This window comes from Brassica oleracea, chromosome C2, assembly GCF_000695525.1.
Source record: "Brassica oleracea var. oleracea cultivar TO1000 chromosome C2, BOL, whole genome shotgun sequence".
Taxonomy (NCBI): domain Eukaryota; kingdom Viridiplantae; phylum Streptophyta; class Magnoliopsida; order Brassicales; family Brassicaceae; genus Brassica; species Brassica oleracea.
The window spans coordinates 14,024,696-14,039,684 of NC_027749.1; the positions used below are offsets into that span (position 1 = coordinate 14,024,696).

The following is a 14,989-nucleotide window of genomic DNA, read 5'->3' on the forward strand; positions in this document are numbered from 1 at the left end:
ATACGTGACAGGAGCGTATTGGGTGGTGCATTTTACGGAAAATAAATGTCATCTTTTTCTCTTTCTCTTTCGGTTCATCTTCGATGTCATCGACATCTCTTCGCCTTCGCTTCTTCAAAAATCTCCGAGGGAGATGATCTTTGATCTGTTTGTTCGTCGACGATCATGACTCTCTCTTGTTCGATTTTGTCGAAATCACATCGTCGGGTCTCTCTCTTCCTCGTTGATTCTGTCGAAACCTCGAACGGAGATGTCGTTTGATTCGTTTTTTTCTTCGTCGATGTTCTCCTCCAGACTCGTGCATGCAATCACCATGAAGGTGTTTCTTAAAGCTTTTTGTTCCCGTGAATTTGATTCCTTCGATTATTATTGCCAATTTTGTTGCGATGATGAGATTTGACTCTGTTTATCTCAGATTGATGGGGGAAGTTGTGGTATTAGCAGCGACGAAGGGACTATGGAGACGATGATGAACAGAGGCTCACATTTTTTGCTTGTCAAATTCGATGACTCAACTCGCCAAATTGTCACCACCCTTCTTCAATAGTTCAATTACAAAGGTCATTGCTTTACTCTGTTTAATTATTTGATGTCTTAAAGGTTCTTTCTTTGTCTTGATTTTGAAGTTTGAGTAGACTCTGGTTTTGATTCAAAACACTTAATTGATTAAATCTTTATTGTTTAACTCTGTTCCAAGTTTCGTAATTAAACTATAGTCTTGGGTTTTTATTTGAAGTGACAAGGTTAGCTGCGTGGGAGACAGTAAAGGAGAACAGACATACCAGTGAAATGGACAAATGTCTTGCTGGGAGCAGCAAGATACGGATCACGTGTCATCAAAGCGGATCAAACCTGTCAACAGGTAAGTACCAATCATTTAATGTGTGTTAGACATTGTTTAGGTTGGGATTAAATGGAATTTAGGTAGATACATTTACTGTCTTGGTTGTTCTGGTTTTAGGTAGAAAAATTGATTGCCATTAACACTTAACAACTACTAAACGCTCTGATCAGTTTGCTTTTAAAAACGACCAACTCCAAGAATCTCAATTCATATCTCCTCATCGTTTCATATCTATCTCTCAATTCATATATCCTTCTCGTTTCATATCTTTTCCTCATTTCATAACTCCTTCTCATTTCATAACTTCTTCTCATTTCATAACTCTTTCTCGATCTCATTTGATATCTCCTTCTCGTTCGCAATGAATCCACTTACTGAGCCTTGTAGATTTCAAAACCTTTTAAACATTCAACAACCAAACACCTCTTTCTCCTTTCTTACACGTGAACCTAGTATAAAACTATCTTCATCAGATGCCTCTGTCTTCGGGACACAGTGGGCTGAAGATGCAACAGAAGAGGAACACGTCATGTCTGACCGTAAAGAAAGAAGGAACTGGTCACCAACTGAAGATATTGTGCTCATCAGTGCTTGGCTCAACACCTCCAAGGATCCTGTCGTGGGGAATGATCAGAAGGCAATAGCATTTTGGAAACGGATAGCGGCTTATGTTGCATATAGTCCAAAGCTTTTTGCTTTGCAAAAGAGGGAGCCAAGTCACTGTAAGCAGAGGTGGGGGAAGATCAACGAGAGTGTATGTAAGTTTGTTGGGTGTTATGAAGCTGCAATGAAAGCTAAAGCTAGTGGGATGAGTGAGGATGATGTGTTGAAGATGGTGCATGAGTTATTCTTCAATGACTACAAGGTCAAGTTTACACTCGAGCATGCGTGGTTGGAGCTTCGCCATGATCAGAAATGGTGTGGCGCTTCATCTACTAAAGATAAAGTGCAGTAAAAAAGGAGGAAGCTAGATGACCAATCTGCACAATCATCAACCTCTGTGCTAGGAGAGGATGATATAGGCTCACGGCCTGTTGGTGTTAAAGCAGCGAAAGCAAAAGGTAAAAGGTCTATCAGCAAGCCGGCGTTGGAAGAGGAAGAAAGGGAGTTTCAGAGCTTCTGTAAGATTAGGCAGCAGGACTTTGCGTTGAAGGACCAGTTGAACAAGCATAAATTGCTAGACAGTCTCATTGCCAAGACAGAGCCTTTAAGTGAATTAGAAATTGCTTTGAAAAATAAGCTTATTACTGACATGTTGGCTTAGTTTCAGTGTATCTTTATGCGTTTGGTTTGTGTGTCTTTCTCTTTAGTTTCAGTGTCTGAGTTTGTTTCATGTTGGTTTGTGTCTGCGTCTGTAACATTGTGGTCTTCTTCATTAATGCAAAAATATGGTTCTGTGTGCTTCAGTTGTCCCGAGATTAGTTTTGCTTGTGTCTATCGCGACGGTTTGAATTGGAACATGACTAATTATGCAGTTTGGCAGGTGAAACAGAGAAGACTTGTGACACAAAAGAAGACTCGATTCTGTAGTTTTCTTACTGGTGTCATCACTCTTTGTTGTCGGTATGTGTCATTGGCTATTTTCTGTGTTTCTCGTGTTGTCTTAGTCTGTGGTCTGATGCTCTCTTTGTTTTTACTGCAGGTGGGACATAAGAAGCAACTTGGACTGTGGTCTGATGCTTCTCGTGTTGTCTTCGACAGTATACTTGTGACACAATAAGACAATATGTTCCATGTACACTTGTGTTGGCTATTGCCTGTGTTCCATGTAATAAGTTGTTGTATTTTGTAAGTTGTATCTCGTGAGTAATAAGAAAATTTGTTCCATGTACACTTGTGACAAAATATGACAATATGTTCTTTATAATTTATTCTTCAATCTTTACAGTTTCTTTATAAATTGTAGAAATACGAGAGAGAGAAACACATTCTCATAGCTTCTTCTTATCAACCTCGAGAGAGAGCGAGAGCGTCTTTCTTATTTTCTTATCAATCTCATACCTTCTTTCTTATCAACCTCCAAATAAACAAAAAAAAAAACAACACTAGAAAAATCAAATCTTTTTCACATTTCTTTCTTAACATTTTTTAAATGGCATCTTCTTCTTTTCATAATTTCGATGATGAAATGGATGAAAAATCCGATCAAATTTTTGATCAACAATTCGAAAATCTCCTCATTCACCATGAAAATCGCCAAGGAGCATCAAGATCAAAAAAGAAACGAGCCTACATTAAAAGACAACGAGAACAAGGACACATGCAGTTATGGAACGATTATTTTAGTGAAGATGCAACATATCCTTCTCACATTTTTCGACGCCGTTTTCGAATAAACAAGCCTTTGTTCATGCGTACTGTTGATCGACTCGCCGCTGAAATTCCATACTTTCAACAAAGAAGAGATGCTACTGGAAGGTTCGGTCACTCTCCGTTACAAAAGGCAACGGCAGCAATTCGTATGACGGCATATGGTTGCCCAGCTGATGCGGTCGACGAATACCTCCGACTTGGTGAGACCACCGCGCTTTTATGTTTGGAACATTTTGTTCAAGGAATCATTAATTTATTTGGAGATGAGTATCTAAGAAGACCCACGCCAGAAGATCTTCAACGACTGCTCGATATTGGAGAGATACGCGGATTTCCCGGCATGATAGGAAGCATCGATTGTATGCATTGGGAGTGGAAGAATTGTCCGACCGCATGGAAAGGTCAATATACACGTGGATCAGGAAAGCCAACAATTGTTTTAGAGGCTGTAGCCCAAGATCTCTGGATATGACATGCGTTTTTTGGATCTCCAGGTACATTAAACGATATCAATATTCTTGATCGATCACCGATTTTTGATGATATATTACAAGGTCAAGCTCCAAAAGTTAATTATATTGTCAACGGACACAAGTACCATTTGGCTTACTATTTCACAGATGGTATTTATCCAAAATGAGCTACTTTTGTCCAATCTATTCCACTTATGCAAGGTCCGAAAGCATCCTTATTCGCTACACATCAAGAAGCTGTACGTAAAGATGTCGAGTGTGCATTTGGGGTCTTGCAAGCTTGATTTGCTATAGTCAAAAATCCAGCTCTTTTGTGGGATAAAATAAAAATTGGAAAGATAATGAGATCATGTATCATTCTACATAATATGATCGTAGAAGACGAACGAGATGGGTACACTCAGTATGATGTTTCAGTTTTCGCACAACCGGAATCAAACCGAAGTGCACAAGTGGATTTCACGTATTCTACAGTTATGCCTTCAAATATCGGCAATATGATGAGCATTCGGAATTGAATTCGTGACAAACAAATACATCAACAATTAAAAGCTGATTTGGTCGAGAATATATGGCAAAAATTTGGAACAAATCAAGATTTCAACTAATCTATTTTTTCTCGTTTATGATTTGTATTTGTATTTTAAATATGCTTTTATCTCATTTGTATTAAAAATTTTATGTATGTTTTTATTTTAAATTATTCTACTTAAAAAAAAAAATTCTTTGAACCCTTATGAAGTTTTTCCAATGGAGGAGAAAAAAATTAATTGAACTCACTAAAGTTCTTAACTTCTCAAATCCCTTTATTAATTATTAATTTAATTTTAATACTCCATTAAAGGTTCTAATGGATGGAAGTGTTCTAAGAGCATCATTAATGGGGGTTCTTAGGACGAGGCTCTTAGCGGAATATAAGAATCCGACTCTTAATTTTTAACTGAAAATGTTAAGAGCCGGCTCTTAACATTTTCAGTTAAAAGTTAAGAGTCGGGTTCTTATATTCTGCTAAGAACCATGTAATAAAAACCCTGCGTTAATGATGGTCTAAGAACCCCATGCTAAGAACCCTGTAATAAAGATGGCCTGGTCACATACCACCGATGTGCTTGCTTTTATACTTCACATGAGATAACATTTATAAAATGATAAATCCAATAAATTCCATATCAGTTCGTCTTTCATGGATAATAATGACAAAACTAGTAAACCTCTCATAGATGTTAACATTTTTATATATATGAAAAATACTCCGTGTGGATGCACGGATCAACTAAAAAGTTTAAAGTAAAAGAACTGATGTGGGCATGAGATGTTCTAAACAACACTAACTTAATTGTTTTCTTTTAGTGTATGTTTTCAGTATCCCTTTATGCAGTGCCGTGCCAAGAGTTTTTGATGCCGTAGGCCAAATAGAATATTATGTTTAATGAAAATATTTTTTGATGGAATAATATAAGAAGTAATCAAAATCATTTTTTAAGTAACATTTTGATAGAAAATATGCACTTTTACTATAGTTTTATATTTCGTTCATAAATATTTAAATGCAAAAGAAAACTGAAAATGCAATTACAAAACCTTTTATATAGATAGTTATATTTTATAAATTTGTAAACCTGAAAATTATAAGCAAAAAAAATAAATAATAATAGAAAAAGAAGAAAAAAATCATTTTATGATAAAAAAAAGAAGATAAGCATATGGATAAATTTAAAAAGTAAAAATAGGATATAATTATAATTAATTGGTTATAATTAACATCTTAATGTAATTGTAGAAGATAAGAAAAACAGATATTAGCAGTGATTTAGAATATACATACTTAACTTGAGAAGCAATCAGAAGTCAAAACATATATAGTTTATGAATATATGTATTTATATGCCCTATAAAAATTTCACAAAATTTGTTGCCCTAAGCGAAAGCTTCAAATTTCCAGGCACGGCTCTGCCTTTATGTATTAGACATATCTAATATTTTTCCTTTTGCCATCGAAAATATAACACACGATTGAAAACTCTGGACTTTCATCGAGGATTACTAACTAGCCACGATTACTAAAAAGAAAAAGAGAATATTCTGTTAGTTATTAACTAGCATATCCTGAAAGTTCCTCCTAAAATAATATATTTACAGCTAACAGTGATAGAAGCGTTCAAGCAATGGCAAAACAGCAGTCGAACAAAACAGTATAGACGCTAAACAAAATCTGATTCATGACTTTCAAAATAATTTTTGTTTGCTTGTTTTGCTTTAATGTTAATACCACCAATATATATAATATAGGTTAAGAGTCATGTGCCCACTCTCTAGTCCCTAACAATATACTTCGTAGTTAGAATCCTCACACTATCAAAAGAAAGCATGATGCACAAAATCTATCTTTTATCATTACATTTACTATTGTTATTACTACTCTGCTTCAATCCTCTCACCACCGTAGCCGACGACAATTCCACCACCGGGGGCATTGACGGGTGGTGCGACCAAACTCCTTACCCTGATCCATGCAAATGCTACTTCAAAAACCACAATGGTTTCCTGCTTCCGACACAGCTATCCGAGTTCCGAATAATGCTGGTGGAAGCAACTATGGATCGGGCTATATCCGCCCGGGACGAGCTGGCTCAGTCCAGCCGCAACTGCACGGATTGCCGGAAGCAAGCCGTTTTAGCTGATTGCATTGACCTATATGGAGACACGATCGTGCAGCTAACTCGGACGCTGGAAGGAGTATCTCCAAAAGCCGGTACCGGAGAAGGGTGCACCGACTTTGACGCACAGACGTGGCTGAGCACCGCACTTACAAATACCGAGACTTGTCGACGCGGCTCTTCCGATCTCAACGTCTCAGATTTCATCACACCAATCGTATCAAACACCAAAATCTCCAACCTCATAAGCAACTGCTTAGCCGTCAACGGATCCCTCTTGCCAACCGGAAACAACGGCACCACCACTGCTGATGGGAAGGGTTTTCCAACGTGGGTTTCCAGTAAAGAGAGGAGACTTCTACAATTGCAATCCGCGCGTGCTGTCCGAGCTAACCTCGTGGTGGCCAAAGATGGATCGGGACAAGTCAATACGGTGCAAGCGGCTGTTGTTGATGTGGCTGGACGGAGAAAAGTGACGTCAGGGAGGTACATTAACGCCATGATTATCCCTAAGAAACCCATTTAGTTTTTTTAAAAAAAAAAAAAAAAATTAAAAAGCAAATCAATCGCGGACCGCCACGTGTCAGTGGGGCCCGCGAACAGTGTAAGAAACTCACTAAGATCGGTTCTTAATTAGTAGTTTTTGTAACCAATCCTTAAGGGTTTTGTGGGGGACCACGCACTAAGAAACCCACTAAGGACCCCGGATAATCATGCTCTTATATACGTTAAGAAAAGAATATATCAAGAAAACATAAATGTACGTCTCAATAACGATAACATAATGTTGGTCGGAGATGGAATGAGATCCACCATTATCACCGGAACAATACTTAGGTTCACCCCTACGATGAATGATTAAATTCACCGCACTCTTCGTAACCAACCAAAATGTCATATAGGAATAATTTAAAAAGGCAATAAAAATAAAAAAATTAAATAGCTGGAAAAAAACAACACCGACACTAATTAGCGCCATCTGCAAAATTCTAAAATTCTAAAGACCTAAACTCTAAAACCATAAACCAAAAATCCAAAACACTAAATCATAAACCCCAATCCTAAAATCTAAACCCTAAATCTTAAACCCTAAACCCAAACTCTACACAATAAACCCTAAATCATAAAATCTAAACCCTAAAGCCCAAACCCAAAACTCTAAACCCTAAACCCTAAATCATAAAATCTAAATCCTAAATCCTAAACCCTAAACCCAAAACTTTAAATCTTAAACCCAAACCCTAAATCATAAACCCTAAATCCTAAACCCTAAATGCAAAACTTTAAATCTTAGACCCAAACCCTAAATCATAAACCCTAAATCCTAAACCCTAAATGCAAAACTTTAAATCTTAGACCCAAACCCTAAATCATAAACCCTAAACCCAAACCTATAAACCGTAAACCTTAATCTTATTAACTAGCAGATGGGTTTACAGTTTAGAGGTTTGGGTTTAGGGTTTAGGATTTAGAGTTTAGGGTTTATGATTTAGGGTTTAGGGTTTAGAGTTTTGGGTTTGGGCTTTAGGGTTTAGATTTTATGATTTAGGGTTTATTGTGTAGAGTTTGGGTTTAGGGTTTAAGATTTAGGGTTTAGATTAAAGTTTATTGTTTAGAGTTTAGGTTTAAGGTTTAAAATTTAGGGTTTAGATTTTAGGATTGGGATTTATGGTTTAGTGTTTCGGATTTAGGATTTATGGATTTAGTTTAGGTTTTTAGACGGCGTTAATTAATGTCGGTGTTGTTTTTTTTCAGCTATTTTTTTTTATTGCCTTTTTTAATCACTCATACATGGTGTTTTGATTGGTCATGAAGAGTGTGGTGAATTTAACTATTCACCACATGGGTGAACTTTGTTCTTATCAGTAGTGTCAAAGGTGGTTACACCACTTACAATTCCGCCACAGCCGGTAAATATTTAATTTTTATTTCTTTTATTTATTGATTAGTTAGAGCATGATTAACCCGGGGTTTTTAGGATAAAGTTCTCAGCGGAAGTTAAGAAATTGTTTTTTAACTTTTAACTAAAAAAGCTAAGAACCGGTTCTTAAATAAGGACTTTAAGAACCGGTTCTTAGTTTTTTTAGTTAAAAATTAAGAAACAGTTTCATAACTTCCGATAAGAACCCCACTCTAAGAATTTCGGGTTAATCATAGTTTTAATGCATATGGTGGATTGGATCTAAACAAGCTTCTATTATGAAACTAATAAAAAATATTTAAAACTTCCGTACGAATTGGGTTTTCCAATCCGTAAGATTTTTGGTGGAGACGTCAAGTTAAATCATACATTGGGATCATCATCAATTATTAGCACTGCTAGGCCTGCACATTTCAAGTATCTGTTCGGTTGGGTTCATGGATTTCAGGTTTTGACCGGAGGATCCATTTACTACCTGATCTATTTTCGGTTCGGTTCGGTTAGTTTCGGGTTTGGTTCGGTTCAGATAGGAAAATTAGAAACCAGAAAATATCCGAAAAAACTCGGTTCTCATTTGGTTCCAGTTTGGATTCGAGTAGTTCGAATAGTTCGGATCATTCCGGTTAAATATCGGTTATTTACGATAAAATATCAAATAATTAGAATGATTTAAATAAAACTTTTTGGATTACTTTAGATATTTCGGATAAAAGTATCCAGATACTTTCGAATACTTTCGGGTAGTTCAGATACTTTATAATAATTTAGTTATTTTCAAATATTTTTGGATAATTTTAATAGATTTTTAATTTAAATATATATATATATATATATATATATTAGTTATGTTATATTATAAGTATATATAATTAATATTTTTATATATTCGGGTATCCGTTTGGTTCTCGGTTCGGTTCCGATTTGGTTCATTTATTTCGGATATAGAAATATAGGAACCGTTCGGATATTTGAGAGTTTTGGTACAGCTCCGGTTTCGGGTATTTCAATTCGGTTCTTTGTTTCCGATATTTTTGCTCAGGCGGCCATGCCTAAGCACTAGCTAAGAAAATAGAAATAAAACGTAACCGGTGCTTTTGCTTTATTTCCCGCGAAATAAATAGGCGTTACCATTTGAACATTTATTACTTTTTTTTCAATTGCGTGTGATCCAGGTATAGAGGGACTTCACTTCATAGCCAAAGGCCTAACATTCCAGAACACGGCTGGTCCGGCCAAAGGCCAGGCCGTGGAACTCCGGTCATCCTCAGACCTCTCAATCTTCTATAAATGCTCTATTGAAGGATACCAAGACACACTGATGGTTCATTCCCAGCGCCAATTTTACCGTGGCTGCTACATTTATGGAACCGTAGATTTCATATTTGGAAACGCAGCTGTAGTTTTCCAAAACTGTCTCATCCTCCCTCGTCCCCCGCTCAAGGGTCAGGCCAATGTAATAACCGCACAAGGTCGTGCTGATCCGTTTCAGAACACAGGGATCTCTATACATAACTCAAGAATCCAACCCGCCCCTGATCTAAAACCGGTGGTCCGTACTGTTAAGACGTACATGGGCCGGCCTTGGATGAAGTACTCTCGCACCGTGGTTCTTAAGACGCATTTGGATAGTGCTGTGAGTCCATTGGGTTGGTCACCGGGGACTGAAGGTTCGGTTTTCGGTTTAGACACGCTGTTCTGTGCTGAATATAAGAATACCGGACCAGGTTCGTCCACTAAGTGGCGTGTTCGTTGGAAAGGGTTCCATGTGTTGAATAGAGATTCTGATGCATCCGCTTTCACTGTTGGAAGATTCATCGCAAGTACCGTATGGCTGCCACACACAGGCGTACCCTTCACTTCCGGGCTCTAAGGCCGGCCATTGTTTTATTTTTCTTTTTTTTTGTGCTTAAATTAAAATTATATAACTTTTTCGACTCCGAATATAATTTCATTATGCTTATTATGAATAAAGTTTTAACTGTGGAGGGAAAAACGGGTACATAGTAAAGAACAAAAATACGAATCAAAAGTATATACTCATACCGAACAGGACGAGACTTTTGTTTTGTCCATCTCTTCTTTTAAGCATTGCTTAATAATTGTAGAAATAATGTAGAAGACACAAACTACAATGCTTTAGACACAAAGCAAGCCCCACAATCTGAAGTTATTTCGGATAATGAGAAGTACATAAACAAACAATCAATGAAATCAAAGAAGAAGAAAAAAGAAGCCCAACAGTTTGTATCATACAATTTCACCAATGAGAGATCAGATTTAACAGAAAAATACTGGAACCAAGGCGAGCAGAACCATCACCAAGCTGAAAACTAGATTCAACTTTTCATTTAATATTGATGTTGCAGAGCTATGGATCTGGTCCCTGCAGGAGATAACCAAAGAGAAGAGTGCTTAGGATATTCATATCATCATCTAAGGTGATATGAGAGGAAAGGAGAGGTCAGTGTGCTTACTTCTGCATGCTCTTGAGAGCACCACAGTAAAGAGCATTTCCAGGCTGATCCATTTCTGTGCTACCGTTCTCCTCAGGGTTTATGATTCGCATGTATGTTTCTTGGCCAAGATACCATCTGTCAAGATTCTGAACTCTGATGTTCCAAACTCCGGCATTATCGAGGGAAAGAAGTACAGCAGTCCATGCCCCTGGGTAAACCTGAACAAAAACATCAAAACAAAAACAAACAATGTAAGTAAAAATTCTAACAAATTGACCATGCAGATTGCAAATGTGAATCAACCTCGACCGTGCTTCTTGATACTGCATCCCAATTGTTATAAGAGCCTTTTTTGTCTTCAGTCCAGTTACCGAAGTCCATCCTGGAACACCAGATTTTAAAAAGTCAAGTCAGAGCAACTAAAACTGTTAAAAAAAATGTAAATAAAGAAAGTATGTCATGATTTTCGTACGCAACAACGTAAAACGAGTATCCATCAATATGGAAGCTCTGGACTTTTGTGTCATTGTTCTGGAAAATAATTTGAATAAAGCCCTTGTATGTCGCGTTGATGATAGAACTCTCCAAACGTGGAGGTATATTGTCAGCAGGTCTCTCTGGGAAATCCAGTTTATAAACTCCGTTCACTTTATGCTTATCCGCAAGCCTCATGGGCGTGCTTGGGTTCAGAAATGAAATCCCATTAAGCGTAGCACGAACTGACCCATTGATTTTGGTTGGAGGTATACTCCTCAAGATGTATGTGCCTGTGATGTTTATCTCTCCGTAGTGATATGATCCCTGCGGATTTGGACGAGCACCACTTGCAGATGTGTTTTGCCTGCACATGAAAAAAAAGTCAGGTTTACATGTAAACGTCTAAAGTTTTAAATATCCATTTGCTTGAAGGGGTTTTGTAGACATACTTTATGGCTCTTTGTTGGTTCATTACAGACCAAGGTTGAGAAACATCAGTTGCTGGAACTGGAAGAGGACCAGAAGCCTGTCCTTTGGAATTGGAATAATGGAGAATGCCAACACCGGTGACTCTTTGCCAAGCTGTTTCGTTCACAAATCTAGCACTCGCCACAATGTAGTAGTCAGTTGAGGCGTTTTGGTCCATGGTGACCAAGAATGAATAAGACTGTCCCACATGGATATCGAAATCGGTGAAGTTTGTTTGCGAGTTGTAGTGACCCTCAGTTTCAACTAAAAGCATTTTGTGGTTCTGAATCCTGAAGTTCAAGCTTGTGGAGGTACCAACATTGTGAACACGGATCCTGTATGTTTTCCCTGCAACAATGTAACACGGATGAATAAAATGAAAAACTACTCAGACAATAGAGAACTCTCCAAGATATTAACCTGGATCAACATTAATGGTTTCATACTGGATTCCATCAGGTACACTGCTAGTGTACTTGTAAGGACCTTTCCCATTGATGAGGACTCCATCAGGCATCCCAAGTTCTTCACCAGAGTCAAGTACACCCCTTAATGCCTACGAAGCAAAAAAGTTTTCACCGATGAACATATAATCAAAAGTGAAATGAACACCACACCAGTAGAGTGGACTTACTGTATGGTTCTGAGTATACCAATCGCCAATCATAAAGCTGATTTCGCCATCAGGCTCATTGAACGGGATAGGAATACGATCCCGGTTATTGATTATGATTGGTCCAAAACCACCAGAAGCTCTCTGAAGGTTAAGTGAGGGGAAATAGAAAAAACTTCCGATTTGATCTTTCACTTGAAAGCTGTAAGTGAAGTTCCAGTTCGGAGGGATGGGACAGTTTGTGCCAAGAACACCGTCTTGCCACGATTCACCCCGAATCTCGATCCCATTCCTTAACAGAATTGTTCAAGCAAGACACAATGTTAGTAAACTCTGCTGCACTGAATCAGAGAAGAAGAGATAAGAACGTTAATAATGATCACCAGGTGAATAGAAAAGGCTCATCCAAACGATTGAAAACATTAACATCAACATTGTAGTTTGTGGTAGCATTAATCACAGGGCCTGGAAATTTCCCATTGATTGCTATAACCTGCAAAGAACAATATCTATTAACACTGTGTGTATTTACATTTTTTTTCTTCTGAATGGCTAAGACGTTCTGGCTCATACGCTCCTACCATCCTCTAGACCAATTACATATCAGCTAAGCTAGTTCTTCTGTGTAATTACATATTCATCATAAAAATCAATCAACATTCAATGATCGTTGCCTTTGATCGAATATCAAAGATAAAATAGTGATTCTGTAACATAAATCTGATACAACAAACTGAAAACGAAGCAAATCATTTTTCCTTATGAAAACGCCTAAGAGGAAGAAATTACAATGAGAAAGTTTTTTTTGGTGGAACTAATTTGTTGCATTAATATAAATGTGACTGATATGACAAAAGCCATATAGTTTTTAACAAGTGTAATAGTGAAAAGCTGCACTAGAGAGAATGAAAACCCGTATATAAGAAGCTAAACGAAACCTGTTGAGGAACGCCGAGAGGAGAAGCAGTGATGTACGAGACTTCAAACACGTAGGAGACGGAAGGATCGCCGGCTAGAGAAAATCCACAGAGAAGAGCCAAGGAAAAGAGGAAAGAGAATGTAGTAAACCGCGAGAATAAATAAGCAGCCGCCATTTTTATGATGTGGCTTAGGTAAGGAGGATAGGTTTCGCTTATGCTTCGTTGATCTTCTTCCTCTACGAAGACAACATTACCGAGAAGAAAAAGAAGATGAAGAGTGTGCACTTTGTGAAACTGCTTCTCTGGCAAATGATGATTTTATTCTCTTCTTTCTGTATATAAACGCGTTTTTAATCTTACTGGTTAACCGGTCCGTATAATTTGTTAATTATTCATATCATGTCTATATAGAAGTGGTTGTCAAATTGGATAACTTACTCAAAACGTAATGATTCTCTTCGATTTTTGTTTACCTTTTCTTTATTTCTTTTGATTATATACCATATGTGTTACCATCTTGTTAATTGTTATTGGTTGAGTAAAGCATTCATTTCTCTAACTATGCGATCTATCTATACTATTATTTAACAAATAACTAGTTAGATGCCCGCGATTTCGCGGGTTAAATGTTTTATGACAATATATTTATTGTAACTTTCAAATTAAAATATGTTTTTATCATTATGTGTTTTCTTGTTAAATATTTTTCTAAGAATAAATTTTTTTGAAAAAGATAATATGACTATTTTAAATATTTTTTGATATTTTGTTTTGATAATTTTACTAAAATTAGTTATGTACAATATTCAAGATTCAGTTTTTAATAAAATTACTTAAGTTTTGAAGGTATATAATGTTGAAAATTTTGATTTTAAATCATTTATAGCTAAAGTTTTATGTCTTTAATAAGCTTAAAAAGTTAAAACAATATAATTGTTACATATTCATATCCAATCACATAGGCAAATAAAACTACTATATCAATTCCATAAATTACTTTTGAAATATTTTATATAGTTTATAAATACAAATATAAGGCTTTATATAAGAATATAAAACTATTTTATTGATTTTAATAAACTTTTTTATTATATTATGTAGTTTATAAATATAAAAATCGATCAAACATCATTACTTTTTCTATAGTTTTAACAATTAGTTACCATAAATAATTATTTGTAATATTATGTAGATTATTTGGTAAGTGATATTGACTGTTTATAGATTTATTTTTTTCTTTTTAAATTTAATTAAAATAAATAAAAATTAAAAAATTATCGACCATTCAATTTATAACATTTTTAAGGATTTCATCAATGATCGTCACATAAGAAAAAATCTCTTAAGTAACTTCTCAATTAATATATAGTAGGATAGTAGGACAAAATTTTAAAATAGATTATATAAATTAACTTATAAGCTTTTATAGATGACTTACAAATTTTTATAATAATTTAAATATATAATAAGCCAAGATAAATAATTTTATAAATGTTTTTGTAATTTTATAAAACATATTATGTGAACTTTATAAGACGTTAATAGTTATTATAATAGTTTATATAAAATATAATGCATTAAATAAGAATATAAAATCATTATATTGATTTCTATAAATTGTTTGTTATTTTTTATTTTATGTATTTTATAAATATAAAAAATTGATCAACATTATTACTCTTTCTATAATTTTAACAATTAGTTACCATAAATAATATTATGTAGATTATTTGGCAAGTGATATTAATTGGTTACAAACTTACATTTTCTATTTAGATCTAATTAAAATAAATAAAAATTAAAAAATCATCGACCAATCAAATTATAACATTTTTGTAAGAGTTCAC

General features: G+C 35.6%; 3 protein-coding genes across 3 annotated transcripts; 2 read left to right on the forward strand and 1 right to left on the reverse strand.

Moving 5' to 3' along the window:
- Window positions 1–789: 789 nt before the first annotated feature.
- LOC106323509 (glutathione S-transferase T3-like) lies at window positions 790–2,564 on the forward strand. Its single transcript, XM_013761620.1, has 5 exons — window positions 790–862; window positions 1,318–1,762; window positions 1,805–2,098; window positions 2,252–2,327; window positions 2,487–2,564. The coding sequence occupies exons 1-5, from the start codon at window positions 790–792 to the stop codon at window positions 2,562–2,564; spliced, it is 966 nt and encodes a 321-aa protein (XP_013617074.1).
- A 3,154-nt stretch (window positions 2,565–5,718) lies between these two features.
- Window positions 5,719–10,160, forward strand: LOC106325594 (probable pectinesterase/pectinesterase inhibitor 59). The gene is made up of 4 exons (XM_013763643.1): window positions 5,719–6,778; window positions 7,007–7,124; window positions 8,154–8,197; window positions 9,381–10,160. The coding sequence occupies exons 1-4, from the start codon at window positions 5,998–6,000 to the stop codon at window positions 10,076–10,078; spliced, it is 1,641 nt and encodes a 546-aa protein (XP_013619097.1). The 5' UTR covers window positions 5,719–5,997; the 3' UTR covers window positions 10,079–10,160.
- Window positions 10,161–10,272: 112 nt separating this feature from the next.
- Window positions 10,273–13,591, reverse strand: LOC106325638 (monocopper oxidase-like protein SKS2). Its single transcript, XM_013763683.1, has 10 exons — window positions 13,581–13,591; window positions 13,161–13,474; window positions 12,606–12,715; window positions 12,244–12,514; window positions 12,030–12,165; window positions 11,591–11,957; window positions 11,137–11,505; window positions 10,968–11,046; window positions 10,683–10,882; window positions 10,273–10,591 (listed from the first exon to the last, which is right to left on the reverse strand). The coding sequence occupies exons 2-10, from the start codon at window positions 13,314–13,316 to the stop codon at window positions 10,486–10,488; spliced, it is 1,794 nt and encodes a 597-aa protein (XP_013619137.1). The 5' UTR covers window positions 13,317–13,474; window positions 13,581–13,591; the 3' UTR covers window positions 10,273–10,485.
- Between the last annotated feature and the right edge of the window lie 1,398 nt (window positions 13,592–14,989).